Source organism: Canis lupus, chromosome 10 (assembly GCF_003254725.2).
Source record: "Canis lupus dingo isolate Sandy chromosome 10, ASM325472v2, whole genome shotgun sequence".
Taxonomy (NCBI): Eukaryota; Metazoa; Chordata; class Mammalia; order Carnivora; family Canidae; genus Canis; species Canis lupus.
In genome coordinates this window covers 52,503,753-52,530,080 of record NC_064252.1, presented here as the reverse complement: position 1 = coordinate 52,530,080, position 26,328 = coordinate 52,503,753, and the positions used below count along the sequence as shown (strand labels likewise).

Below are 26,328 nucleotides of genomic sequence, written 5' to 3'. Positions count from 1 at the left end.
ATTTATTAATTTATTTTTAGAAAGATCACATGTGTGGGGAGGAGCAGAGGGAGAATGATAGAGAAACCCTAGCCAACTCCTTGCTGAGGTCGGAACCCAAGGTGGGACTCCATGCCATGATACTTGAGCCAAAAACCAAGAGTCAGTTACTTAACCAACTGTGCCACCCAGGGGCCTGACATTCCACTTGCTTTTAATCTTGTCCATGTAAACCTGCTTCCTTTGACCATGCTCAGAAGCACTATATAATGTTTCTACATCTCAGTATATTTGGTATTAGATCCCAACCCTTTCCAAAGGAAAGAAAAGGTCATTGGAAATTATATTTATCTTTGACCTTTCTCAATCAAATTTGTTGTTTTATGTCCTTTATGTTACACACTAAGGTTAGATATACATCAAACTATGACCAGAATTAAAAATGAACATAATCAACCAAATTACTGGTTGTTTTGTAAATAACGTATCATTATGAATTTATAAAGACATAAAATGCATTTTGAGCAATTTCTTAAAATAATATACCTCAATAATGCATTTCCTACGAAACTAGTTAATGAAAATCATGAGGTGGGGGCAAAATGTAGTCTTATTCCTGGTGAACCTAAACAATCTGAACTATTTTATACTGAGTAGTAAAAGAGGTTTGGGACTCATCTGTTAAAAGACATCATCATCATAGTACTCTATTTGGATGTATCTTTGGTTGATAGTATATTTATACATAATTTCATCACAAGAGAAGCCATAATTTTTTTTTATTCTAGTAGAAGAACAAAGAATTTGGAAACTAAACATACATTGAACTGAAGTGAGTGCCATCTGATTTCCCATCCGTTACTTCAACAAAGACTAAAGTCTGTCCTTTGATTTCAAAATCAAATCTCTCTGTTAAAAAAAAAAAATCTCTGAACTAGAAGGCATCTGATATTCATGGGTGATGGGATTATATGGTATCATCCTTGTGGCTATGTTTTTTAAAATTATCATATCTTCTTATACCTGTCTCAGCTGCCTACTCCATTTTTTCTTTGTTGTTGTTGTTAGGGCCTCTTTGTTATTCATTGGAAATGTGGTGTTTATGTTGTTTTAGCTGAGTCTCATCAAGGATCTTTAAAAGCTATTGTTGACTTAAATCATGTTATATCAATTACATTAGTTGCTCTATGTGCCAAAGATATGAGAGCAAATTATATGTCTCTGTGTATATATTTGTACATGTTTTTATGTGCTCTTTTTCTAAGCTATTCAAAAAGAATATACAAAACTGTCAATTCTCTCTACCAGTCTTCTTTAAGACTTTATATGTCCCCTACTAACAGTAACTATGATTACTTATTTTGTGACATGAGGCAGTTATTGTGAAACAAGTAATGAGCTGACTTGATGGATGTTCAAGTCAGTGACAATCACTAAAGGGATAAATGTTTCCTTTGGAAAGTCAAAGGGAAGCTCAGCTACTTGTGATCTATTCTCTGGGCGTAATTTTCTTCTGAATGTTGTTAGGCTATAGGATGAGATTATGGGCCCATGAAAGCTATCAGAATTAAAAACAAGATTTCCTTCACTACCTCAATCTACAGATATTTCATAGGAGGTTATATGATAGGTATTGTACCAGCATTGAGAATTCAATAGTCAACAGCACACACAGCATCTTCTAGAACTTCAGAGTTCCGAGGGGAAAACATTAATTGAATATGCAATTACAAGCTCAGTGCTCGTATGCCAAAGGGCATGTATCAGGTGCTAGGCAAACATGCAGTCAAATGTCCTAATCTAACTTGGGGACAGCAGGAAGGAACCCCCTCACCCCACCCCCACTCCCCGAGGAAATAATGATTCTGCCGAGAAGGCTCAAATAGTGAGTCACGTTTAGCTGAGGAAAAATGGAAATGGGATAAGGGTGAGGAAGAGTATTTCAAATCAAAGAAGCTACAAGTGCAAAAGTCCAGAGAAATAAGCCTTACAAGAGTTGAAAGAAGTCTCCTGACGATGGACAGATTACAGCAGGGCAGTGGCAGGTGTGAGATGAGGAACAAGAGGTAGGAAAGGCTCAGATTATGGAAGTGCTCATAAATCTCATCAGGGGCTTGAGATTTTATTTTTTTTAATTTTTTTAAAGATTTATTTATTCATTCAGAGAGAGCGAGGAGAGAGGCAGAGACAAGGCGGAGGGAGAAGCAGGCTCCATGCAGGAAGCCTGATGTGGGACTCGATCCCGGGTCTCCAGGATCACACCCCAGGCTGCAGGCGGCGCTAAACCGCTGCACCACCGGGGCTGCCCGAGATTTTATACTAAGGCAATGAGAAGGGTTATAATAGACAAATGGCATAGTTAGATATTGACTGGTATGTGGAGAATGGATGCAATTGATTGGAGAGATGACACAGAAGTCTGTTAATATGCTGTAGTAGTAATTGTGCAAGAGGTGATATGGATCCTAAATTTGGGTGATGTCGGAGGAAATAATCATTTCTGATGATGGGAATACTCTAGCATGAAAAACTGCATAAGGAAACACCTAATTTTAAAGTCATCAGGAGAGTTATAACAGTGCAAATTGATATGAGTGTTGGTAGAAAAAGAAGTTAATAGAGCAAAGGGTATGTGTCTTTGAAAAAACATTTCATGTTTGCCTATCAAAGCCTGCACATGAACATGTTTATCATGTAAATCAAATATAAGCGAAAACTACATATTCATCATTCATCACACTGCCTTAAGATAACCAATATCATATCTTAGTGTGTTTTTCCAAATATAATTTGTATGCAAGCACACAGAAGAGAACATAAATTGTGCACTCTTTTAAAACAAAGATAGACTTGGAATTTAAGCTGTTTGTATCCTTGGGTTTTTTTTTTTAGATTATCAGTATACTAAAACTATCCCTGGTTGACACACAACGTTATGCTAGTTTCAAGAATACAACATATTTACATTTTAAATTAAGTACTAATGCATGAAATATTATTGGTCAAATTGATATTCAAAGGACAAATCGATAAGATCTAAGTGACAGTTCTTGTCTACTTCTCTAAAAGTGTGTGACCAATATAATGGTAGCTTTATTGTGGTAAGTATAATAAAATAGTATAAGAATACTACAGTAGTACTATTAGTATTTTTTATACTAAGCTTATTTTACACTAAAATATTAGTATTTTTATACTAAAAAAAAGTATAAGAAAGCACTTACAAATTATTCTGAGAAAAATTTATATCCATTATCTTTTTGAGCAAAATGTTCCAGTCTTTTCTCGTCAGCAGTACTACCTTCCAGTATTTCCTTCTCTGAGTTCTCCTCTGAGCTTTTGCCAAAATGTTTTAGCTCAAATTCCATGTTAGTTAATTTTCACAGAATAGAAAAATTTCTTGCAATATATACAATTGAGCACTGAGATGGCAGCCTAGATTCCTCCTAAGTGCTTTCTAGACCAAGTGTACATTCATCTATTTGCAAGCATTATTCAAGGTCAGTTTAAACTGTGTTTCTATCAGATAATGTTTTGTTCAAAGAAGCAAGGCTCCCACTTAGTTTGAATCTCTGAGTAGGAACGGAACCACTGTTTGTGGATTCTATTTGTTCCTTATACTGTCATGCCTTCTTTAGAATAGTTTAATAAAAGCAGATATTTGAGGATAAAAGAACATACATACATTAAGCGTTAAGTGAAACTGGAGGACACTCAAATAAAGTCACTTTTGTCAAAGCCTTTTCCTGTAATAACATATTTGGATGATACAAGATGTATTCCCTTGTGATGTCCAAGTTATTGATAAACCAATTTGTGTGGAATATACAAGAACTATTCAGACTTTGTGGTTTCCTTAAATGAGATGAATAAGAATTTCTATTTTTTGAATAGGACATAAAGTATTCTAGGCCTATTTTAGATGCTTCAGTGTGCCAAAGATGGTATTAAGTTTGGTGTTCATAAATTACTAATCTGGAATAAGAGGTTGAATGTATTTTGTAAACTTAAACCTGTTTCACCTGAACATGTTTAACTAGTTAATAAGAAACATCAAAAAGACAAAACCCTGAGATCAATGGTCATTTTTTTGTAAAGCTATTATATGCTGTTTAAATTGGTTGTTCGGGTCTGTCTATAACATAAGTTTAATAACCTAGCTCAAATGCAGATTTCTAATTTTCAATTAACATAGGAATAATTTTGTTTGCTAAAATAAAATAAATGAATGAATGACAAGTCTGAAACATGAAATGTTCTAGGTAGAACTTTTTAAAATTCCAAATTTCAAAAAATCATGTGGCAACTGTATAGCTCAAGCTTTAAGTATTAACTTTTAACCTTTGACCTTACAGATTTTAACCAATGAAATGTCTCTTTAAACTTTAAAGGAAACAATGATAACGAGCGCCTGGCGATTGCTAGACAGCGAATTCCATATCGACTTGGTCGAGTAGTTGATGAATGGCTACTCGACAAAGGTAAAAAACATTGATTAAAACTTCAAATAAAAAAATAATTTGAACATAACCAAGTAGTACTTCATTGTAACACTAATAAACATAAAAAATAAATTTTCCGTAAAACTAAATTAAAAACAAATTTAAAACAGTAAAATGTAGATAGTAATATTTGCATACCTTGTATAATAATTTCTATACATTTTTAGACGTACCAGCTGTTTAATAATCTTACCCTGTTAACTTAAGGTTAAAGGGACTGTTAAATATAATCCACTAACTCAATCTATGAAGGTACTCACAGCAAGCATTAACCCAAAATGATAAATCATTCATAGATTATATTACATGTTCCAGCCTCTAAATTATTAACTAAAATATATGTAGTTCTGATATCTTTATTATGGTCCTGAAAACAAAACAAAACAAAACAAAACAAAACTCTTGGTTTAAACTCTAGGCATCTTAAATAGTGGGCAATATGGATTGCCAGTCAAAATGAAGTCCCTTTAACGTTTGCAACCTTCTAAGAGCATTTGAGAACAAGCCCTAATTAAAACTGAACTTAAAGTTGTGTGCATGCTTTTTATGAGCAGAGAGCAATCTGCTAAAACTGGATACTCAATTTGATGATATTGGTACTGTTGCTGAGGATTGCTGTTTGATGGAAATGTGCCATAATTTCTCCATCGGTTTGTGTATCATTCCTGAAGCCGCTTTTTACATCTGAAGCTATTTTTTTTTCATTTTGTTTTGTTTTAATAGACTTGCTGAAAGCCAATCAGAAAAAATATTTTTGGATTTTTTTTTGTCTCTGACATGCTCAGTGTAAACCATGCATTTCTTTTCAGTGTGATTGCCGGAAAAATAGAATAATTCAAATAACAATGGACTATGCCTTCAAAAAATAAACGTTTTTAAAGAATAGCATATAGATACATGTGGCCATTACGTGAACTATGAAATTTTTATCATAAATTTAAAATTAGATTTAGCTGCTCTAGATTAGTTTCTGCCAGTGGTAATTGTAGAATGACAAATACTTGAAATGTTAGTATCTCACATTTTTTAAATTCAACAATTCAGATTTAGGAGACCAACAGTATAAGATGGTGAGGTAAAAGGGATCCACTAAAAACTGATTTATAATACGTATCTTTGATTGGTCTTTTAGCAAAAGCACTACATTTACAATAATTTGAGAATTTACAAGTATTTGCCAATGATTATGCATTTCATGGACACCTCATTTATAAGCAATGAATTATGAGTCAAATGCCTCTCTTATAGTTTATTGCTCTCATTATCCACCCCATGAAAGATCTGTTTTATCATCCTTTGTAGAATGTAGAGTTCACAATCAACATTTTTGCATGTATGTAATATTATTTTTACAGGGCGTCAGCTCACAATCTTCAATAGCCAAGCAACCATAATAATTGGCGGGAAAGAGCAGGGCCAGCCCTTCCAGGGCCAGCTCTCTGGGCTTTACTACAATGGCTTGAAAGTTCTGAATATGGCAGCCGAAAATGATGCCAACATCATCATAGTGGGAAATGTGAGACTTGTTGGTGAAGTGCCTTCCTCAATGACAACTGAGTCGACAGCCACTGCCATGCAGTCAGAGATGTCCACATCAATTATGGAGACCACCACAACCCTAGCTACTAGCACAGCCAGAAGAGGAAAGCCCCCTACAAAAGAACCCATTAGCCAGGTGAGTATGTGGCTTTCATTCCTTTGTTTTGGAACTGTGGTTGTGAAAATGGGCGTTTCCGCATATGTGTCTTTTCCAAAATTGGATTGCTTCTGATCTCAGGGACTGTGGCTTTCTTTGAGTCTTGCTTAGTAGCAGTTTGAATGTGAAATGTGTGTACACTGTTGATTTGAGATTTGCTGCTTTGTATTGGGTGTTAGCTGCTAGCTGGTAGTCTTGATGAATAACCTTAGTCTAGCCCAAGCCGAGGGGACTGCTGCTAATTACACAGGGTTTTCACTTTTTAAGTTAAATAAACAAATAACTTAGTGAAGTATTTGGAAGGCCTTATTTGTTCAGGCTCCGCACATCATCAAAATAAGACAAAACGAATTTGAAGAAAAATTGCATACAAATTTCTACTGTACTTTAAGGCCCTCAGAATTTTGAATTGATAGGTATGTGGTTCTCATGGTGAATGATAGGGCTATTGTTTACTGTTGTTGAGGGGGAAAGTTTTTATTCTACACTTCAAGTTTCTTGTGGTTGGTCTAAGAATGAAATTAATATGAGGCAGATTAACAGGAGGGAAAAAAAAAAGTTTGATTACATGTACACAGTCTCAATCATGAAAATGAGGCTCTAAGAAATGACCAAGACAGTGAGCTTTTATACTTTTTTCTTAGACAAAGAAACATATCTGTAAGAGATTTACAGAGCAAGAAAACTTAGGTTTGGAAGCTTCAATTACTAAGGAATTCTAAATAGGATTTGGGCTGGGGTAATAAATTAGTAAATGCAACAGGTTTGTTTATAGAGCCTTCTTGGCTCTGCATTTCCAATGTCTGGTGATATGGATGTCTCTTTACCTCATGGTACAGGGAAGACACCTTTAATATGGGAGATTTATTTTCTGCTTTATGAAGGCAAAGGGGCATCATGGTGTTCTTGATCTGGCTGTTCCTTGGTAACTTAATTCAAAATAATCACTATACCTGCCCTTGCTCTATAAGAAAAATGCACCATTAGTTTATCTGAAGATAAAGACCTAAAATATGATACTTAAAAACTGTCTTGTGCTAACATGTTTTGTATTATATGTGATTAACTGCCCTCACCAAGAATTCACTTCAATGGGTTTATGTTTTACATCTAAAATTCTTGAAAAATATGATTTTAAAATCCCAAACTTTTATAACTTAGAATCATATTAATTCAGTCAAGGTATACTTAGTAATCGCCTGGTGTGTATCAGGCCCTGGCATTGCATCAGTAAAGAATAAGAAAGAAAAAACCCTCTCTGCCTCAGAGAATGCTATTAAAATGCCGATATGCTGTTAAATGCTACTAGATCCCTAAAGACATTTATAGCCTTTGTATATATTCTGTTGTGTTGTCTTTCAGAATTGTGTGCTCTCCTTGGTCTAGATTGATTGTTTCCTTTTGTTTTTAATAGTGAATGAATGTACCTAGTAGATGCCATATAAAGCTTTTCCAAATACATGATCCTAACTTTTCTAGAAAACTGCCTTCTAAAGAAACAAGAATGACAACAATTATTTTTACATTTCTTTTATTTCAAGTGTTTGAGACAGACCTAACTGTCAAATTCAGAAAGAGTAGAATAAGGTGAATTTGTTCCCATCAGTACCGTGTCTACTAATTAACATATGTTTACCAGAGAAAGAAGAAAACAGATTCTGATTCTTACTTTCAATATGAAGGAGTGGGAAGAACAGAATAGAAAGGGAGAAAAAATATCTTAGGAGAAGAGAGATGATGAAAACTCTACAGAGATGATCTATAAATTCATAAATGTAGTATTATATACTATGTGCCTATATGCACTATTCTTTTTTCCTTCCTCCTTACTTCCTTTCTCTTTCTTTCTTTCCCCTCTTCCTTCCTTCCATCCATCCTCCCTTCCTTCCTTCCTTCCTTCCTTCCTTCCTTCCTTCCTTCCTTCCTTCCTCTCTCTCTATCCGCCACCCTCTTTATTTTTGATTTGCATTTGGCCACAAAGTAAAATGAGCTGTCTCACCAGGTGTTCATTAATATTATATTTGTTGATCATTCTATCTGTGCCATACACTGTCCTAGGCACTGGAGAATGAACAATGAACAAATACCCTTGTCCTTATGCGACATACATTTTAGTGGGTATGTGAGCTCATAGTATAATCTTTCTGTTGAATTTCTCTATCTTTGGCTTCTAAGATGGTTAATAATAACAATTAGTCCCCTGGATAAAGACTTGTGAATTTAAAACTTTAGACAGATTTAGGCATATCTGTCAACTCCATTTGATATTCTTCACTACTATACCATTAATGATTTATTATTATGGCTGTTGCTTTATTGTTTATTTAAGCTGAATTTGATATAAGAAAATGAAAAATAAAGTGATTGATAGACTATTTCTTTTATATGAGATAATTCATAAGAGGACATTGTAGGACAGTCAGAATTAGAAATGTTCCTGGAAATAATATTTGAAATAATCAGAGATTTTTCTTAGTAGCCTTATTTCATCTTATTGTTATTATAATTGTCTAAGCTCCTAGGTAAACCAAATGTATGCCAAAATAAAGAAAGACTTAACAACTTTTCCTAGAATATATTTTATTAGTTAGTAACTGGTACATGTTAAGAAATTCTGTTTTTTGAGAAGACGTGCAAAATAGCTATTGCATTTGCAAGCTCAGTACCTAGAAATGAAAAAATAAAGTTATGCATTTTATAGTATTAATTAATACAAAAGGAAAACAGTTAACTACCCATTAATTTCCAATGAAAAGAGTCTCTTTTATTATAAGCTATTACATGTTTAAAGACAGCAGTGGTTTATGAAAGTAAATGATCTAATCAATTAGTGATTATTTGGTTCATTTGAGAAGATATTGACTTAAATAAAAGATTACTGGGTTCATTAAAAAATAGATATTTTTAATCTTTAGATTTTAACAAATAACAGCAATTAAATAATTTGGATTAATATGCCACAAATAGTCCATTGTGGCAACAGTATTTTCAGGTTGGACCAACAGGTTTTAAAATTATATGTTATAATGATATGTATGTTTATTCAGGTAATAAAGCATGCATATATGGAAAAAACTACTAAGGAAGAAAGCAAGTTATTTATTTTTGAGTAACAGAGTAATTTGTTGCAAATTCTCTTTACCTCACAATTGATTTTTAAATTGCCCTTCAACTATGAAGAGATCACTGATATTCCTAGAATTTAAACAGTTAGAATTGTCAGTTTTAGAAGTTTAAATAAGAGAGTGATTTGCAATGCTAATTCCAGGACAGAAACCTTTGACCCATTTTTGCAGATTAGATGAAGCATCTTCCTTTAAACCCTGTCTCTATGGCTGTATCTGCCTGTTTTTACCAACTGCCTTACTCAATTGTATATGAAGAAGGGTCATTTTATTTTTCAAAAGCCATACTGGGCTGTTTTCTCAATCAAAGTATATTTTCCTCAGTGATGACACTGAGCCACTTAAGCTACAATGACAATATACCTTGGGGTGATAGCATGTTTTAGAACTCTGGAAACAGATTTTTGATCAAGCAAAATTATATTGGATTCATTTCAGATAGATGAGATGAGGTTTGTTCAGCCATCCTGAATGCAGGGCAAGTGACAGGCAAGAAATGTATTTTCGTTTGTTACAGGGTCAGAGAATTTTTATAAAAGAATATTCATTAAAATGTCCCATAGAATTCTGTTTACTTTCCTACTTAAAAGTAAATATGCTTTTTAAAAATGTTTTTCTTCTGACTGATGATCAAATTTGAGACTGATGTTTACTTTAGAAGACATTGGGACACCCGGTTGGCTCAGCGGTTGAGCGCCTTCTTTGGGCCCAGGTCATGATCCTGGAGTCCTGGGACCAAGTCCCACGTTGGGCTCCGTGTATAGAGCCTGCTTCTCCCTCTGCCTGTGTCTCTGCCTCTGTCTCTCCATGTCTCTCATGAATAAATAAATAAATTCTTTAAAAAAATAGAAAGACTTGATTTATATATGAAATAAGGTAATTTACCAACTCTCCTGATTAAATGGCTTTTTAAAATGTGAATATAACAATATTAATGATACTTTTAAAATTATACTTTTTATGTGCATTACTTAAATTTCATAAGATTTGTTTTACTTAGAATATTTAATATCTAAATGTTTCCATAAGACCTGCTCATCTTAAAGAGAAACTTTCCAAACCAGGCAAATGTACATTAAAATGCACACTACTGTTTGAGAGCATAAAAAAGAGAGAGTGAGAAGCTTTCTCTAAGACTGTTCTCAGAAAGCAAATATTTGCAAATAATTGCTAGTGAAATTTCTCGGGATACCAAGAGCTTCTTGGGATGAGGGACAGGAGGGCCATGCAAGATTTCCAGCTTTTAGGCGTTCCCTCTTCTGAATAATCTGCCAATGTCTTATAATGTAAATGTAGCTCTACACAAATGAGTAAAAGTAACCCAGCCTTGCAAAGGGCAAGGTTCACTTCCTTTGGTTATAGTCTGTAAAGAAAGGAAAGTGCAGCTGTGCTGTTCCTTCTAAGATCAAAAGTGTAACATTTATTCTGTTTTAATTTTTATATTGCCTTTTGCAATCTTTTGGTTCTTTTCTTCAAGACTATTTTAACAAGCTATATGCACACTGTAGAGCATCATATGGATCCACAGAAATGCCTTTTACTTACAGTATAGGAGAATGGAAATAACATATAAGTCACGAGACAAGGTTTCTACTTTATACACAACCACCTACCTTGTTGTGTAGCTTGGATAGTTTGGTTACTGTGGCTACACCTTGGCTTTACTACCTCTCTAAGTGGGTTAACTAAGAATCTCTTGAATTGCATTCAGCTCTAAAATTTCATTGATAATAGTGGTGATGCTCTTAATTATGTCTTCAGATGATTATTTCAAAGAATAGATTTCACTCTTGACTTTTACAAAGGATGGCCATTCATCTTGGTTGGCCTGTGCAGTTCTTGTGTACCCCTGGTGTACCAATGTAATTGTTAATAGTATCCCTTTTTGACTTTCCAAAGCATTCCATTTTGGTCTACATATTAAACTTTTCTCTTACAGCATACACAAAATATATTTTTGCAAAAAAAAAAATCACACTTCATAAGAATAATAAATGATGAAGCCTTGTCCTTTGCATTCAGAGTAATAACTGACTCTGGTATCCTTACCTGGTTTTAAGAATCCATAGCCTTGTTCATCTTCTTTATCTTATTTCAAATATCTTGAGAAAAGAGAACGAATAAGGCTTTGAGAGATTTTGTTTTTTGTCTGGAGGGACTATAGTTTGCAACTCCTAGTGAGAAATTACAGAGTAGGGCAGAATTAGGAAACATGAGTGAAATATATTGAAACAATTCTGTGGTTCTAGTTAGACTTTTTTCAGAGTGGGCATGACAAACCCAAGAAAAGGAACTGTTGAGGATTTAAAAGCATTGATAGGTTGTGAGAGACCTATGTATTTCACATATGCAGTGTCCTACTAAATAACATCTGATTCCTATGGAATGTTGCAAAAAGAAGCCCAATTAGTGTTCAAGCAAGAAAAGAGTATTTGAGTATGTTGGATGCTGCTGTTGTTTCCTGGCAGCATTGGAAATGCCCATGAAAAATTAATACTGTTTGTTTGAAAAATGTAAGCAGAGTGTACACATATTTCCATGAAAAATATTTAAAACTAACAAAATACATTAACTTCAAAAGCAAAATTTTATTTTTTATTAAAAATATTAATTAACCTCAGCTGTGGCTTCATTGTAAAAAAAATAACAGCATTACTTATAATTATGTGTGTTCCTGATAACTACTCTGCATTTTAAAAATACTGGTGACATGAATAATTAATTTTATTTTTGCTAGTCCAGTCATTCTGCTGAATTCACGTAAATTAATGTACATTTTTACAGCAGATTTCAGTGCCTATTGGAAAGAAAAACACTTGGGTGTAGATTTAAAAATACACACAAAGGCATATTCTCCTGAAACTAATGGTGCCAGGTAAGAAAAGTGTAATTCATTGTGATTTTAAATGTAGATAAGCAACCGCTGCTTGGATATTGTTCCTTCTGATTGTTGGTGAGCAAAAGTGCCAGGATATATACGTTTTAAGGAATTTATTTTAAGAAAAATCTTCTGCTTGGTGCATTTTCTTTAGGATCTGGAACTTTCACTAGGTAAAATGGTGTCCTATTGGTTGATGTAACCTTGGTTTTGAGACATCTTCAGACATAGCTCTTTCTAGATAAAGATATCTGTCTACCGATCCATCCATCCATCTATCCATCTATTCACTTAACACATGTTTGCCGAGTATTTATTTACATTACCAGGCAGTGTTCTACAGACTGGAAATATAGCATTGAACAAAATTAGACTTTTCTGCACAAAGCTTACATTTTAGTTAAAGATGAACATAAGTGTTAGAACAAATATCATACATGGAATGATAGCACTTATACGAAAAAGGAAAAAGAGAAGGGATGTTTGTATTGGGGATGCGTGGGCATTAAATAGCAATCCTTTTTGAATAGATATGCATAGATTATTAGTGATATAGGCACCAATTATAAGAGAACACTGGCATATTAAAATTCAGACTTATTTTTAGATCAAGCAGGATCATACCTGTGTGGATATTGCTAGTGGCAACTAGCTGCTGTTTTAGGAAACTAGAACAAAAGTGACATGAAGATTTATCTTTTCTTTTTTTTTTTCTTTTTTTCTTTAATAAGGGATGCCCTCAGGCTCAGGCCAAGGCCTAGTCCAGGTGGGTGCATTGTGGGGCTCCTAGGAAGGCAAGCAAAGTACAGTTGGAAAGCCAACTGTTTGCAGTGTGGCTTCGGGTATATGGATGCAGTAAGTGCAGGCCCTCAGGGAGGAACAGGGAGAGGATAGGCTGGGATAGGCAGAGCATCCAGGCAGCTTAGAGGATGATAGAATCAGGCCACAGGCACTGCTGCCAAGACCACTCTTTCCAGAGGGAGCCCCATCTCTTGGGATCTTAGGAGTTCTCTAGGCTGGCAGAGAAGTCCTGGGGTGAGAAAAACTTGGGTGCACCAGGCCCCAGATTCAGGAAGAGGTCTGGCTCAAGCCACCTATAAAGCAAACCCTCCTTTTGAACACCACTCCTTACCTCACTCAGAGTCACAAAGAGTCATCACCTCCAACTCAGGAGCCTGGCCATGTCCAAGAGAACAGGCTCTGACCCAAAGGTTCTGTAGGAGTGTGACAATTCAAGGTCAGAACCAAAAAAGAATTGTGCCTACTTGCCATATGTGGTCCTATGGACACGAGACTAATAAACATCTTGTTAATTAAATCAGAAGTATAATCAGGGGCTCCTGTGTTGAGCATAGGACTCTTGGTTTCAGCTCTGGTGCTGCTCTCAGGGTCATTGGAACCACCTACATTGGGCTCTTAACACTGGCTCGGAGTCTGCTTGAGATTCTTTTTTCTCCATCCACTCCTCCCCCTGCTCAAGCTCGTGAATACGTGCATGCACTCTCTCTCTCTCTCTAAACAAACAAATAAATAAATATTTTCTAAAAAGAAGTATAATCAAATTCTAGGGTATAAATGTCTATGAGGAAGAGATGAAAATTCAGAAAGTATGGCTTGGTATTATATTCTATATGTGAGAAAGTTGAGAAACTACATAACTTACCCAAGGCTATGCAGCCAGTTTCTTTTCAGGGTATTTTGAGGTGTCTGGTCTTCTGCCCTTAAATATGGCCTCCATTCAGAATCCTATTACTTCTTTTTTCTCATATTCTTAACTAGCTCCATATGATCGCCATACAAGAGCCAGTTTGCTCTTTCAAAAACTGAAATCCAGGGGGTATAGCTCAGTGGTAGAGCATTTGACTGCAAAAACTGAAATCCAGTCATCATATTACCATCTTTAATACATTTGAGCTACTTAGGATAAAAGGTAGCTTCCTTGGGATGGCCATCAGGATCTATCCTTCACAGCCATCCTCTTTGTTGCCTTACTAGAAGGTTTATCTCCACTCTCCTCCTTACCCTTCCCTCACCTCACCTTCTGGTTAACTATTCACAGTAACCTCTAGAAGTCATGCATTTCTCATATCTGTGTCCTCTGGTTAGAAGATGGGGGAGAGACAAGTATCTCCCAAACTGAGAAGGCTCTTAAAGACTGAAAACCAGAGCAGGCCCACTCCATACCATTATCACAGAGTTGTATTCAGGATAACTAACAGGGGATCTGTTGGAGGATGAACCAGCTGCACAGTCATTCTCCACAAACTCTGGACCTTTTTTACTGCAAGGACAATTTTGTAGTGCAAGGACATGCAGTAGGGCCTTGTAGTAAGATCACATAATTTGCATATACCTCAAAGGACTTGCATGTATCTAATTGACACCTTACATCTAATTAGATCTTCTGGCACCACCTGCGTGTCAGGAAAGGGAGAGATCATGTTATCTTTAACACATTTATGGAGGGTCAAAGCAAACCTTCCTCCATTCTGGCCTTGGTGGGCATTTGTAAGGTATGCAAATTAATTTCCAAGAGGTCCTGGAACGTATGGCCCCAGGGGAGTGAGCAGGTATGAACAAGATAGAGTGCTGAAGATGGAGTCAGTATTGTCAGCTCCCTTACACCTCGGCAGGGAAAGCCCTTTCCTTTCTTCACCTTCCTACTTCCCTCCTTCATACACTGCGCAGTCTCTCCCAGTCTGATTCTGCAAAGTGGCAAGGGACCGTCTGAAGAGGCAATACCAGTGTTAGATGTTAGGGGGCAGTGTCGCATAGTGGTCAAGGGCATCAATTCTGGAAGCCAGAATGCCTACCTAAATCTCAGCCTTCCTTTCCCCACATGCTGGTTGTGTGACCCTGGGTAAGTTATTTAGCCCCTTAATACCTGTTGGCCACCTATAAAATGGGGATTATGGCTTCATAAACTTAGTGTGAAGATTAAAGGAGTCAATTATATGCGCTATATAGAATTACTGCTACTTGACAATATTTTATTATCCAAAAAGCCCAGAAATTTCATATGGTTCATCCTAAAATATAAAGAAATAGAAAGTGTCTTAACACATGTAACCTTTACACACATGGTGCTTCCGTGTGGAAAGCATTTCTCAGGTACAAAATATAAATTAAGGCATCTTTCTTACCTGTAAAGCTATTTTCTCTGCCCTTGAAGAAATAGCTCTGATAGGGGAAAAAAAAAAAGAGAAAGAAAGAATGAATGAAAGAAAGAAAGAAAGAAAGAAAGAAAGAAAGAAAGAAAGAAAGAAAGAAAGAAAGAAAAAGCTCTGAATTAATGTTTCTAAATGAAAGCATCAATTATGTGGCATGTACCAAGCAGAATTCTCTCTTGAGTGAGATGTTCTCCACAGGGAGGCAGCACCATTCCCCTAGAACAAGCATGTGGGATGGGGAATGAATTTAATCATTCAGGGGAAGAGCTGTCATGGGCAGTTCGTGAGAGAGGGCCATGAAAGCTGTACACTGTACAACGAAAGACTATCCAGTAATCTGTATACTCTACAGTATTTTACTCAACACCCTACCACCAACACCACCACCACCACCCACAACAATAACAGTGACTTCAAATTATTGTTGACTGAATAGCCCAGAAATTTCCTGTGTCCCAGCTATTCTCAGACAGAAGCCAATTCAGAATATGGTGCTGAATCTTGCAAATATGATTTCTGTAGCTGTCCTTGATAAATGTTTTGATTAAGGAGCTTAAAAATTCATCATATGCTCCTTTTTCAACTCAGGTATGAAAAACATCAAGCGCTTCCAGCTGTGAGTTAGACTAAACTAGATTTGGGATTCTTGATATAATCTCTTTTGATATAATCTTTATTAGCATTGGAGAAATAGAATGACAAGACTTTGTATCTAGGACTTCAGATGTGGCAGTAATTTCAGTGAGTGTTTTCTCAGGAAGCACTGGTGAGGTTGCCACCTTCTCTAGTTTCTAGTCTCAGTCTAGGGCAAAGGAATTTATTTTTATTAAACAATTGGTTAATGTCAAAGTAGCAAGAATTTAGCCTTATTTTCTTGTTTTAGTTTTATCAGTATTGTAAATAATTTGTGCCATTATATAATACGAACTTCTGGTTTTCGAATACACAAGTATTTGCATTACACCTGTTGATTTATTCCTCTTTTATATGTAGTAATAATTTTCACTGAGGGGAAGGAGAAAGCAAATTAAGCATGAAAAAAAAAACAAAGGATAATTGTGTGTGAGTGTTTGTATGTACGTGTACGGAATTAATGGTGCTTGGTTTTTTCCTTTCATTATAAATATAAAACAGTAAGCTTTGTTCAATAAACTAATGTCAAGATTAAATTTAAAACTCTATCATAATTTCTAGAACCACTATTATTAGATATTCTTATCTGTTGGCATCACTGAAAATTTATCAACAGTAAAAACATATTAACATCATTAGGCTGGAACCTCAAGAGAAGGTTTAGCTAATTTATCCGCCTTGATACAGCATTCGCTAAACAGATTTCACTGTTTTCTCATCATAACTATTCTCTTCATAGAGGATCTCTAGCAGACAGATAACACCAGTATTAACCAATGGTTTCTCCAGTAAGCATTCTAAATGTTAATTAAACAAAATAAAACATAGCAGTGTATACTTATGTGTGTGTGTGTATATATATATATTGACCATGGTACGTGTCCCCTATAAATGTTTTTACTTAAAATTACAAATTAGCAAATATCTTTTGTGTACCTAACATAGAAAATACACCTTTCAAGTTAATTTTTAAGGAGAAGGTGAGGTACCTATTGATTTAGGGTTTTACAACTAGAACCATTTCTCAGACATTTACAATATTAGTGAATCCATCCATCCATAAATTATAAAGTGCCCAAACTCAACAAGAGCAAAGCTTTGTACATCACAGATGCGTGGTCTATTATTAACAGCACCACCAACATAAATGAAACTCAGAAACAAATTTAAAGGAGGGAAGATATTTTAGTCCCTTTTTAATAACAATTAGCATATTGAAGCAACACACTTGTATTACTTTACATGTCCTGAGCGTTGGCAACGTGCTAGACACCACCCTGCCTCTGGAATTATTCACATTCTCTGGAAGCCTTTTTTCTAAAATAGATGTTATCATCCAGTCTGTAGATTTAATAGGTGGCCTGGCCCCTTTTTGTCCTAGATTTTCCCAGTCTAGTGGGATCTAGAGACTCCACTAAGTGGCGTAAGGGAAGCTGAGTCCTCTTCATCTTTACGTGAAATAAATACTGAAGTGAGGAAGCCCCAGTACCATCTGCTACAATGTTGGAATAAAATATGAACCAATAATAATAGAAACTTTAAAATCATGATTATCTTGATGACAGATTCTTTGGGAATATCAACTATACTTGCATAAGCCAGGTTTTAGTGTAGCATCTGGCACATATTTCGTTGCTAGTTCCCTTGTCCCCACCCAGCCACAACTCTTTCCTTCTCTTCAACCTCCTTTTTTTTTTTTTCTTTCTTCCATGTGCTAGACCCTCTTTTAGGCACTGCATATTCACACATGATGACCTGAATTTCAAATAAGAGAAATGAGAGCAGCCCGGGTAGCTCAGCAGTTTAGCGCCGCCTTCAGCCCAGGGGGTGATCCTGGAGACCCGGGATCGAGTCCCAGGTCAGGCTCCCTGCATGGAGCCTGCTTCTCCCTCTGCCTGTGTTTCTCTCTCTCTCTCTCTCTCTCTCTCTGTGTGTGTGTGTGTGTGTCTCGTGAATAAATAAATAAAATCTTTAAAGAGAGAAAGAGAGCGAAATGGGCCTGAATTTGGCTAAACCTATCTAGGGAACAAATATATTCTACTATAAAGTTTGCAAGCCTGGCAGGCTACCCACAACAGGAGTCTCTATCTGCTATACTCCATTGTACTAGCTATTATGAGATCTCTACTAAATATAACCCAGCTTTTAAAATTCAGCAACAAAACTTTGGCCGTGGAACACTTGAAATTTATTTTCATATTTTCATATTTTCTAAACCTCTAAGTTTATTTCTACAGCTGCTCTCCCCTTGTGTGCACAGCTACAGAATAGTGTAGGTACTTGTGTTCATGAATGCAAAAGAAATATCAATTTCTTTTAGAAGAAAATAGAAAATATCTGTATTCAATAAAGAGAAGTTCTCTGGTTCTAATGCCCAGATTTCAGAAATGAAAAAGGTTCATCAAGATTCTTTCAAGTTTTGTGGTGACATTCCTAAACCCAACTTTTCCATGCAGAGCATTAGCTGGCCATCAGTAATAATTCTAGAAAGAGTCAGCATGGCAACCCATCATAACATCATAGAAAATAAGCCATCACAGAGTAGCCAAATGACATACTTTTTCTGTTGTAAACTGATGGCTTTCCACTGTCCAAACTAAGAATTTTTCTTGTGGTTTCAGACACAGGTTTAATTACATTTGTGACTAAAGTTGTCCCTGTTTTATTTAATTGCCTCACTCGTTGTCTTACGTACTTTGTCAGGATGGCTTTCCATTGTATATTGTTTGGGAACTTTATTTAGAAAAGGAGAAAAAAAAAAAAAAAAAACATGTATAAAGGGCTTAGTTGTGGCTCCTGGGTGTATCAGTCAGTTAAGTGGCTGCCTTCAGCTCAAGTCATGACCCTGGGGTCCTGGGATGAATCCACATCAGGCTCAGCAGGGAACCTGCTTCTCCCTCTGTCTGGGTGTCTGACTCTCTCTGTGTGTCTCTCATGAATAAATAAATAAATACATCTTTAAAAAAAAATCTGTGCTTTGTTAATCTGCGCATACTTAGCACCTCACTCTGTGCTTGATGCAAAGTGGACAGGCAGTAAACAGTTTTTGAATAAATAAATTAATGATCACACAGAGTACATATTCCAGGGCTGAGATAAGTACTGTGTCTGGCCTAGTCTTGAGTTTTCCTGGACTGATCGGTACTTGTAGAGAATAAAAATGATATATATAATAAAGGAATAAAAGAAATAGTTTCCTTCCTAGGCAGAGTAAAGAGACGATTTGAAAACACTGGTTGTTGGATTTTTTTTTTAATTTTATGCATATTTATTTGAAGAAAGATATAGATGTGATTTATAAAGGCACAAATCTCATTTCCATTTGTACTAGTAACATTTACATTAGTCCAGAAAGGAAGCTCCAGTAGTTGTTTCTCTGATGGAAAGGAGAAGGGTACAAAACAGTACAGTTTTGTCTATCAGGTAACAGATTCTCAGGTGTAAAACCATTTTCTAGATATTAGTAGAATATCATTTTTAGATTATTATGTTTTACCTGGGGGGCGGGGGGACAGGCAGCACTAATGGTCCCCTCTCTGGGGGAATATTTATTACTTGTATAATTTGGAATTGCTAACACATTGTAATGACAAAAAAGCAGGCTGACTTTTAGTCAGATTTATTACTGTTTTTAATTTCTCTACAGCAAAGCACCCCTTATTGTCTGCACAGAAGGCTAACCTCTTCCACTGTTGCCTGTGGTGAGCCAGTCATATTGCTCACATCTCAGAATTGTGCAAGTAGTTGGACCATCTTCAAGAGCCAGAAATTCACATTTCCAAGTATTTTATCTGACTTTGGTACCTCTAGCCAACCTTGATGAGTAATAAACAGGTGAAAATATTCGGAGAACAGTAAGGAAGTCTGACTAGATGAGACCCATTACAGATCGAGTTTGCACCGGAGACCCTTGACAGTATTTCAAGAAAAGCTTGTCATAGATTTAGATGTTAACTATTGCTGAAAACCAGATGGAACTGGGAAAAGTGTTCAAATCTTCCTCAGCTTACAATGGGTTTGTCAGAATGTCCTGACAAGTTGAAAATATCCTTGATCAAAAATGCTTTCAATACACCTAACCTACCAAATATGATAGCTTAGCCTAGCCTACCTTAATGTACTCGGAACACCTAGCTTAGACTTGGTCAGAATCATCTAGCACAAAGCCTATTTTATAATATATTATTGATTTTGTATGTAGTTTATTGAATACTGTACTGAAAATATAAAACAGAATGGTTGAGTGGGTACCAAATGTGTGGGTTGTTGACCCTCAGGAATGCATGGCCAGCTGGGAGCTGTGTCTCCCTTGCTGGTGCCCAGCATCACAACAGAGTATCCTAACACATATCACTGCCCCAGGAAAAGACCAAAATTCAAAATGCAGTTTCTACTGGGTGCATATCACTTTTGCAACATCATCAAAGCAAAAACTCATAAGTCAAACCATCATAAATCGAGGACCATCTGTATAATATTTTGAAAAGATAGTCATTGCCAGGTTTAAACTTGTAAAAGCTGTGATATTTTCATAGGCAATTTAAAATGAGAACCAAGTACAAAGAACTTGATAAGTAAAAGAAGAGATTAGAGCATGCTGATGTAACACTAATTGGACACAAAGACTTAAATGAAGTTTGGGGAGTGGAGTGAATTCCTGATGACAGACAAATCTAGACAAAGCCTAGGAAATGTCAAAGGAATTTTTTCCTGCTGTGTGGGTTACTTGAAACTACAATATATTTAAATGGGCGGTACCTCAAATTGCAAATAACATTAATTATAACCTGCTCTTTTACACTATTTTGGAATCTAATAGCAGGATGCTGGCAAAATTCACTTTTATGCTTTGTTGCATGTATGCAAAACAAGTGAGGATAATTGGTAAATTATTTTCATTAAGGCAATACAAGCACATGAAAACAAATCAATGTGATTTAGAAGATAGTATATAGAAAGGGCAACAATCCCCCATCCATCCCCTCTCCACCTCCAGTCTTATTACCCAGAGATGATACCTTTTCATAATTCTTTCAGTAACTAGTTTCACATCTCAAAATAATACATTTCCATTCGTTTACTTATCCCTATTATACAATATCTATATAATTTCCAGTATGAAAATTGAGGATTAACTCCTGGCTTTAATCCCTTCCTTTTTCTTTTCTTCTTCTCTTCTGAATTTCATATTATATAGGTTAGTTATTTTTTTTTCACTTTAAGTAATATATATACCTCTCCATATTTCATTCTGCTAGTTTATGACAATATCTTCTGAGTATCCACATTAGTACGATGAAGACACTGTTTTCCTCTCCTTTCCTTCTATTTTTCCACATCTCACCATCTCATAGTATTTCTAGGGATGTTAACTTTGACATTCTGTTTGGCAACCACAACCAAATCTCCCATATTTTATCTATGAGGAGTCTGAAATGGAAAAGCAATAAACAACATTTAGGTTACCATTACTACATAAATAGCATGAGATGCCAGTCTCAGTTATGTGTTAAGATTACATTTATTTTCCTGTGAGTCCAATATCATATTACCTGGACTACTCAAGGGGGGATTTTCCCAGAATCAAGGTCAAATGGATTTCCTTCCATTCTATCAATTGCTGAAAGCTAGGACATTTTATTTGTTTCGTGTTTGGATTTGTCTTCCAGGGTTTCATTTTTCCAAGATTTCCTCAATATTTTTCTTTCTTTCTTTTTTTTTCTTGCATAGCTTTCCTTACTTTTATTGTATTATCATCCTAAATTCCCAATTAAATCATACTTTCAGTTCTATCAGACCTTTCTTCCCCTTCTCCCCACCCTGACATCTCCTATCTGGGCTTTCTGCTCTTGAGTACCAGTCAGTACTGGGTGTTCTGGAGTGCCTACTCAGGTTAATTGGGCAGAGTGTGTAAGTGGCAGACTTTTTCTTTGGAGATAGAAGACACTGAGCAGACCTCCTAATAACAGAATGAAGAGAACAACCACAGTAAGACCTTGGCGTTTTCTTAGACCATTTCTGTGCTTTCAAGAGAATGGTCTGGAACTTCCTTTGTTAGTTTGTTTTTGCTTTGGGGTAAAAAAGCCCTTTTGTTCTATATTTTAGGTGGTTATATTAATCATCTATTCCTGTGTAGGGGTGCCTGGGTGGCTCAGGAAGTTGTGTCTGACTCTTGATTTTAGCTCAGGGCCTGATCTCAGGGTCCTGAGATGGAGCTCCATATCAAGCTCCACACTGGGCATGGTGGCTGCTTAAGATTCCCCCTCTCCCTCTATCCCTCCCCTAAATAAATAAATAAATACATACTTACATACATACTCTATTCCTGTGTAATAAGTTATCACCATAATTAACAACTTAAAATAATAAGCATTTTTTTCTCTCACAATTTCTGTGGCTTAGGTGAATCTGTGTGAAACTTATCTGGGTGCCTTTGGCTCAAGGTCTCATAAAACTGGAGTCTAACTATTGACCAAGCCTGCAGTCTCATTTGAATCTTTGACCACAAGAGAGTAGGAATCTACTTTTAAGTTCCCTTAGAAGTTCACCATGTGGCTTACACAGGCCGTGTTTCCTCACATGTGGGCACAAGGCTGCCTCACAAATACTAGCAGCTCATCTCCCCCAGGGACTCTGAGATCCTGAGATCTCAGATTCCCCCAAATGATCTGAGAGAAAAAGAGAACAGGGAAGAATGGGAGAGAGCTCACCTGGGATGGGAGCCACAGACTTTTTATAATCTAACCTTGGATGTGGCATTCTATCATGGCTGCTGTTAGTTTTGCCCCCACTCAAGGGGAGGAAATTCCACAAGCCACGAATGGGCTGCGGACCTCAGGGAATCTTCTTTGAGGCCCCCACACTGTCACAGAGTAGAGGAATGCCAACTGGTGTGATGTTTATATCTATTTTCTGGCAGTATCCGTCTAGATCATCTCCAGATTGGCTCTCACTGACTCTTTATCCCCTCTATCTCTCTGACGCATCTCCTAAGTGGAGCCTTTCTCGGCTTATTTTATTCAGTAAGCCTCTTTCTAGTATTCTACTAAAAACCTCTCTGGAAATCTCTTGATTTTGCTAACTGCATACTTTTGCTCTGCATTGTTAAGAGTTTACAGCCCACTTTTTGTTCTGCTAGCTTTTATTTTCGTGGGGCCTCAGTGGGGAGAGACAGAAAGCATCTATTTTCTCCCTCAGTTTGAACTGGACATAAGGATGATTACTATGACTGGAGGATTTCAGATCAGTCCTGCCTTTAGTCACTGTATAAAACAGAACACTCTTTGCATTTCAAGTGACTTCTTTTCACATTCAAATGACAGATGGGAAGTCTTCCTCTGCCCACAATTAATCTTGTTGTTTTTTAACTTTTAGCAGATCCCGAAATATGAAGAAAACACTGTATGGTTCTTAGCATTTCTGAATTCTGAGCTTCCTAGTTTTTCCTCTCTCAGCTTAACCTGCTTACAGTTTCCACTTGCTTGAGTATTTATGGTTTTGCACGTATATAACCCCAAATAATCTTTTAATCATCCCAGTTTCACAAAGTTTAGCAATAATCATTTAGACTCAAAGAGCAATTGCAAAAATTCTAAATGACTCTGTGGTTGATAAGGCCTGTGTTCTTTTGCATTATTTTATTGTCCTTCATTTCTGATGATTGGAAGTAGATGATGTGGTAAGCCAGCAAAATAGCCTTCAATCTCTCTAATATCTTATCTTTAATGAAATCTTAGAAGGAAATGGGGTTATATTTCTGACTTCATAACCCTCTATTCATCAATGAAGAAAAGCCAAAATGAAAAGCCAGGTATAGTTTTGTCTTGGTGTCCCAATTCAATTTGTTCCAGAGAGTAAGGAACAGAAATGTTATGGAGATATTAGAATAGTATTGGAAGCAGAAGATAATTTTAATTAGGTGTATTCCAGCATTCCAACTTTTAAAATTTTGACTTCAAAACATTCACACGTTAATTCTGATGGTAATTAAAGCAAGATTCTTGCTTCTCTAAAAAGGAACTAAGACTATCATAATAAAAAGCACAGGAGAGAAACATGATATTCAAATCTAACTGTACCTAGTGCATTCTAGCCTTATATAGTTATCATCTATTTTTTTTATCATTTTAAAGGTTACTATTCCTATTTACTCAGAGAAAGATATTCTATTTAATTAAGTTGGCTTAAAGTTTTGTTTTATCCCTTTTTTTAAGCACTTCCACCTACTTTATCAGTTTTTGCTGTGATACAAACTCTAAAACGTAGCTCATAATTCTGTAGTTCTGCACTTTGGACTGGGCTTAGATGGATGATTTTTCTAATCTGGGGTGACCTCAGCTAGTCTAGCTCATTTGTTGATGATCAAACACCAGGCTGACTAAGGACTGATTGATCCAAGATGGCACGGTTGGAATAGCTTGTCTGCATTCCATGTGTATTTCATCCTCTAGAAGGCCAACTTAACCTTCTGAGCGTGGAACTGTGCAAAATCTCTTGAGGCCCAGCCTCAGAACTTGCATAATCTTGCTTTTGCTGCATTGATAAAGCAGGGCACAAGGTCAGTCCAGATTCAGCAAATGGGGCGGCCAGAATTGAGGCCATTTATAATTGATCACAACTTACAGAGTTTAACCTGTATTTATATTTATGCACCAGCCTACCGCATGGTAAGATCATGCTGCCACATTATTTTTTTTTATAGCTAACAAGTCAAGACAAACAAAATGTGTATACAGCTTTGTCAAAATCTGAGAAATTCAGTTAACAATTCGAATACTGGTTATTTCCATTCTACCCACTCTCCTCTGAAGATAGTCTCCTAAATAAAGGTTATTTTATCCGTGCCTTCCCGGGCTCATGCGCTATCAGAATAGCTCATTTGTTCAGCTGACATCAGGTACTATTTAAACCCTGTAGTTAGCTTTCTCCCCTTTCTTCCCTGGAGGTATTCATCAACAAACTTTGATGGTCAAAGATCACATCATTCGAAGATCAGTCTACTACAAAGTACATAAATCTATTTTGAGCTGCAGTATATTTATATCTTCCATGTTCTTGATTAAATAAGCTTATCACAGTCACTGTTCCTCTGTCTCCTTTACACATAAACCCACGTACCTTCACATTTTCTTCTGTTTTATATTTTAGGTTACTTTTTTTTTTTTTTTTTTTTTTTTTTTGGTATATGCTTTGTAGCTGTCATGCTTTTCCTTTTTTACTAGGTTTTGTCATTCAGACCATAGGCAAAAAAGATGACAAAACTTAAAGGAATGTCATTGTTTTCCTCTATGAGAATAAGAATATTATTTGGATTATAATCTATCTCCAAATTTTGCTTTTAATTCACCTTAATATTCCTATAAAACCTGTTTAAATATCTGGCAGAAGTTAACAGTTGGATTTTTTTTCTCAATCCAAAAACACCTTAAGAAACAAAAAAGAACACTACTCTTTGGTAAAGTGGGTAGGGAGAGTGAAACCAATTTTATATGGGAAGGGGAATCCAGGTAGTTAGAATTATAAAATATATGTTATGGACTGAATGTTTACGTTTCCCCAAAATGCATATTTTGAAGCTTTACCCTCAAAGTGATGGTATGAGGCCTTTGAGAGGTAATTAGAATTAGATGAGGTCATGAAGGTAGAGTCCCCCATGAATAAGATCAGTGCCCATAGAAAAGTCATCAGAGAGCTTATTTCCTCTCTTGTCTTCTCCACCATGTGAGTACACTCCAAGAAGTCAGCAGTCTGCATCCTGGAAGAGGGGTCTCATCAGAACTTAACCATGCTGGCACCCTAATCTTGGACTTCTAGCCTCCAGAACTGTGAGAAATAAAGTTCTCTTGTTTATAAGCTGCCAAGTCTATGGGATTTTGTTACAGCAGCCTAAACTGGCTAAGACCATACGGTATCTTGATTCAAGTGGTTTGAACTTCTAGAACAGCAGAAACACTGATATTCAAATGAAGATACCAAGGAAACTTTCACAAAGCTAAAGAGATATGTTTTGGATATTATCCAAACTTTTGATTTAACTTCCCTTTGTATGGCATCTCTTATTACAAATAATCAAGTTACATTGCCTTTTATTTCTTCCTGAGATGTGAAGTCAATAAAATGTTCTCATTTAGCATCACATATTCTCATTTTTGTGTGATGAAATGAAAGAATAAAATATAAGAAAGGCACATGACTTCAACTCTATTCGAGACAAATAGAACCAAACTTTTTTTTTTTCAATTTAAAATAATGAATTCTAGTTTTGATTTACATTCTAATGCAGGCCAGTCACCTCTGATAAAATCTACTCATTTATTAGACTGCATATAAATTGTGCAAGTGGACT

At 36.0% G+C, this 26,328-nt stretch overlaps 1 protein-coding gene across 26 annotated transcripts in view; it reads left to right on the top strand.

Annotated features, from left to right (window-relative positions):
- The window catches only part of NRXN1 (neurexin 1), a 1,115,712-nt gene that overhangs the window by 980,998 nt on the left and 108,386 nt on the right, over positions 1–26,328 (top strand). For 16 of the 26 annotated variants that reach the window (XM_049115886.1, XM_049115884.1, XM_049115885.1 and 13 more), the window contains 2 exons: positions 4,371–4,460; positions 5,837–6,156. In XM_049115886.1, coding sequence (XP_048971843.1) covers positions 4,371–4,460; positions 5,837–6,156 — 410 coding nt within the window. The remainder of the gene's footprint in view (positions 1–4,370; positions 4,461–5,836; positions 6,157–26,328) is intronic. The other 10 variants (XM_049115892.1, XM_049115890.1, XM_049115893.1 and 7 more) reach the window with 1 other exon arrangement.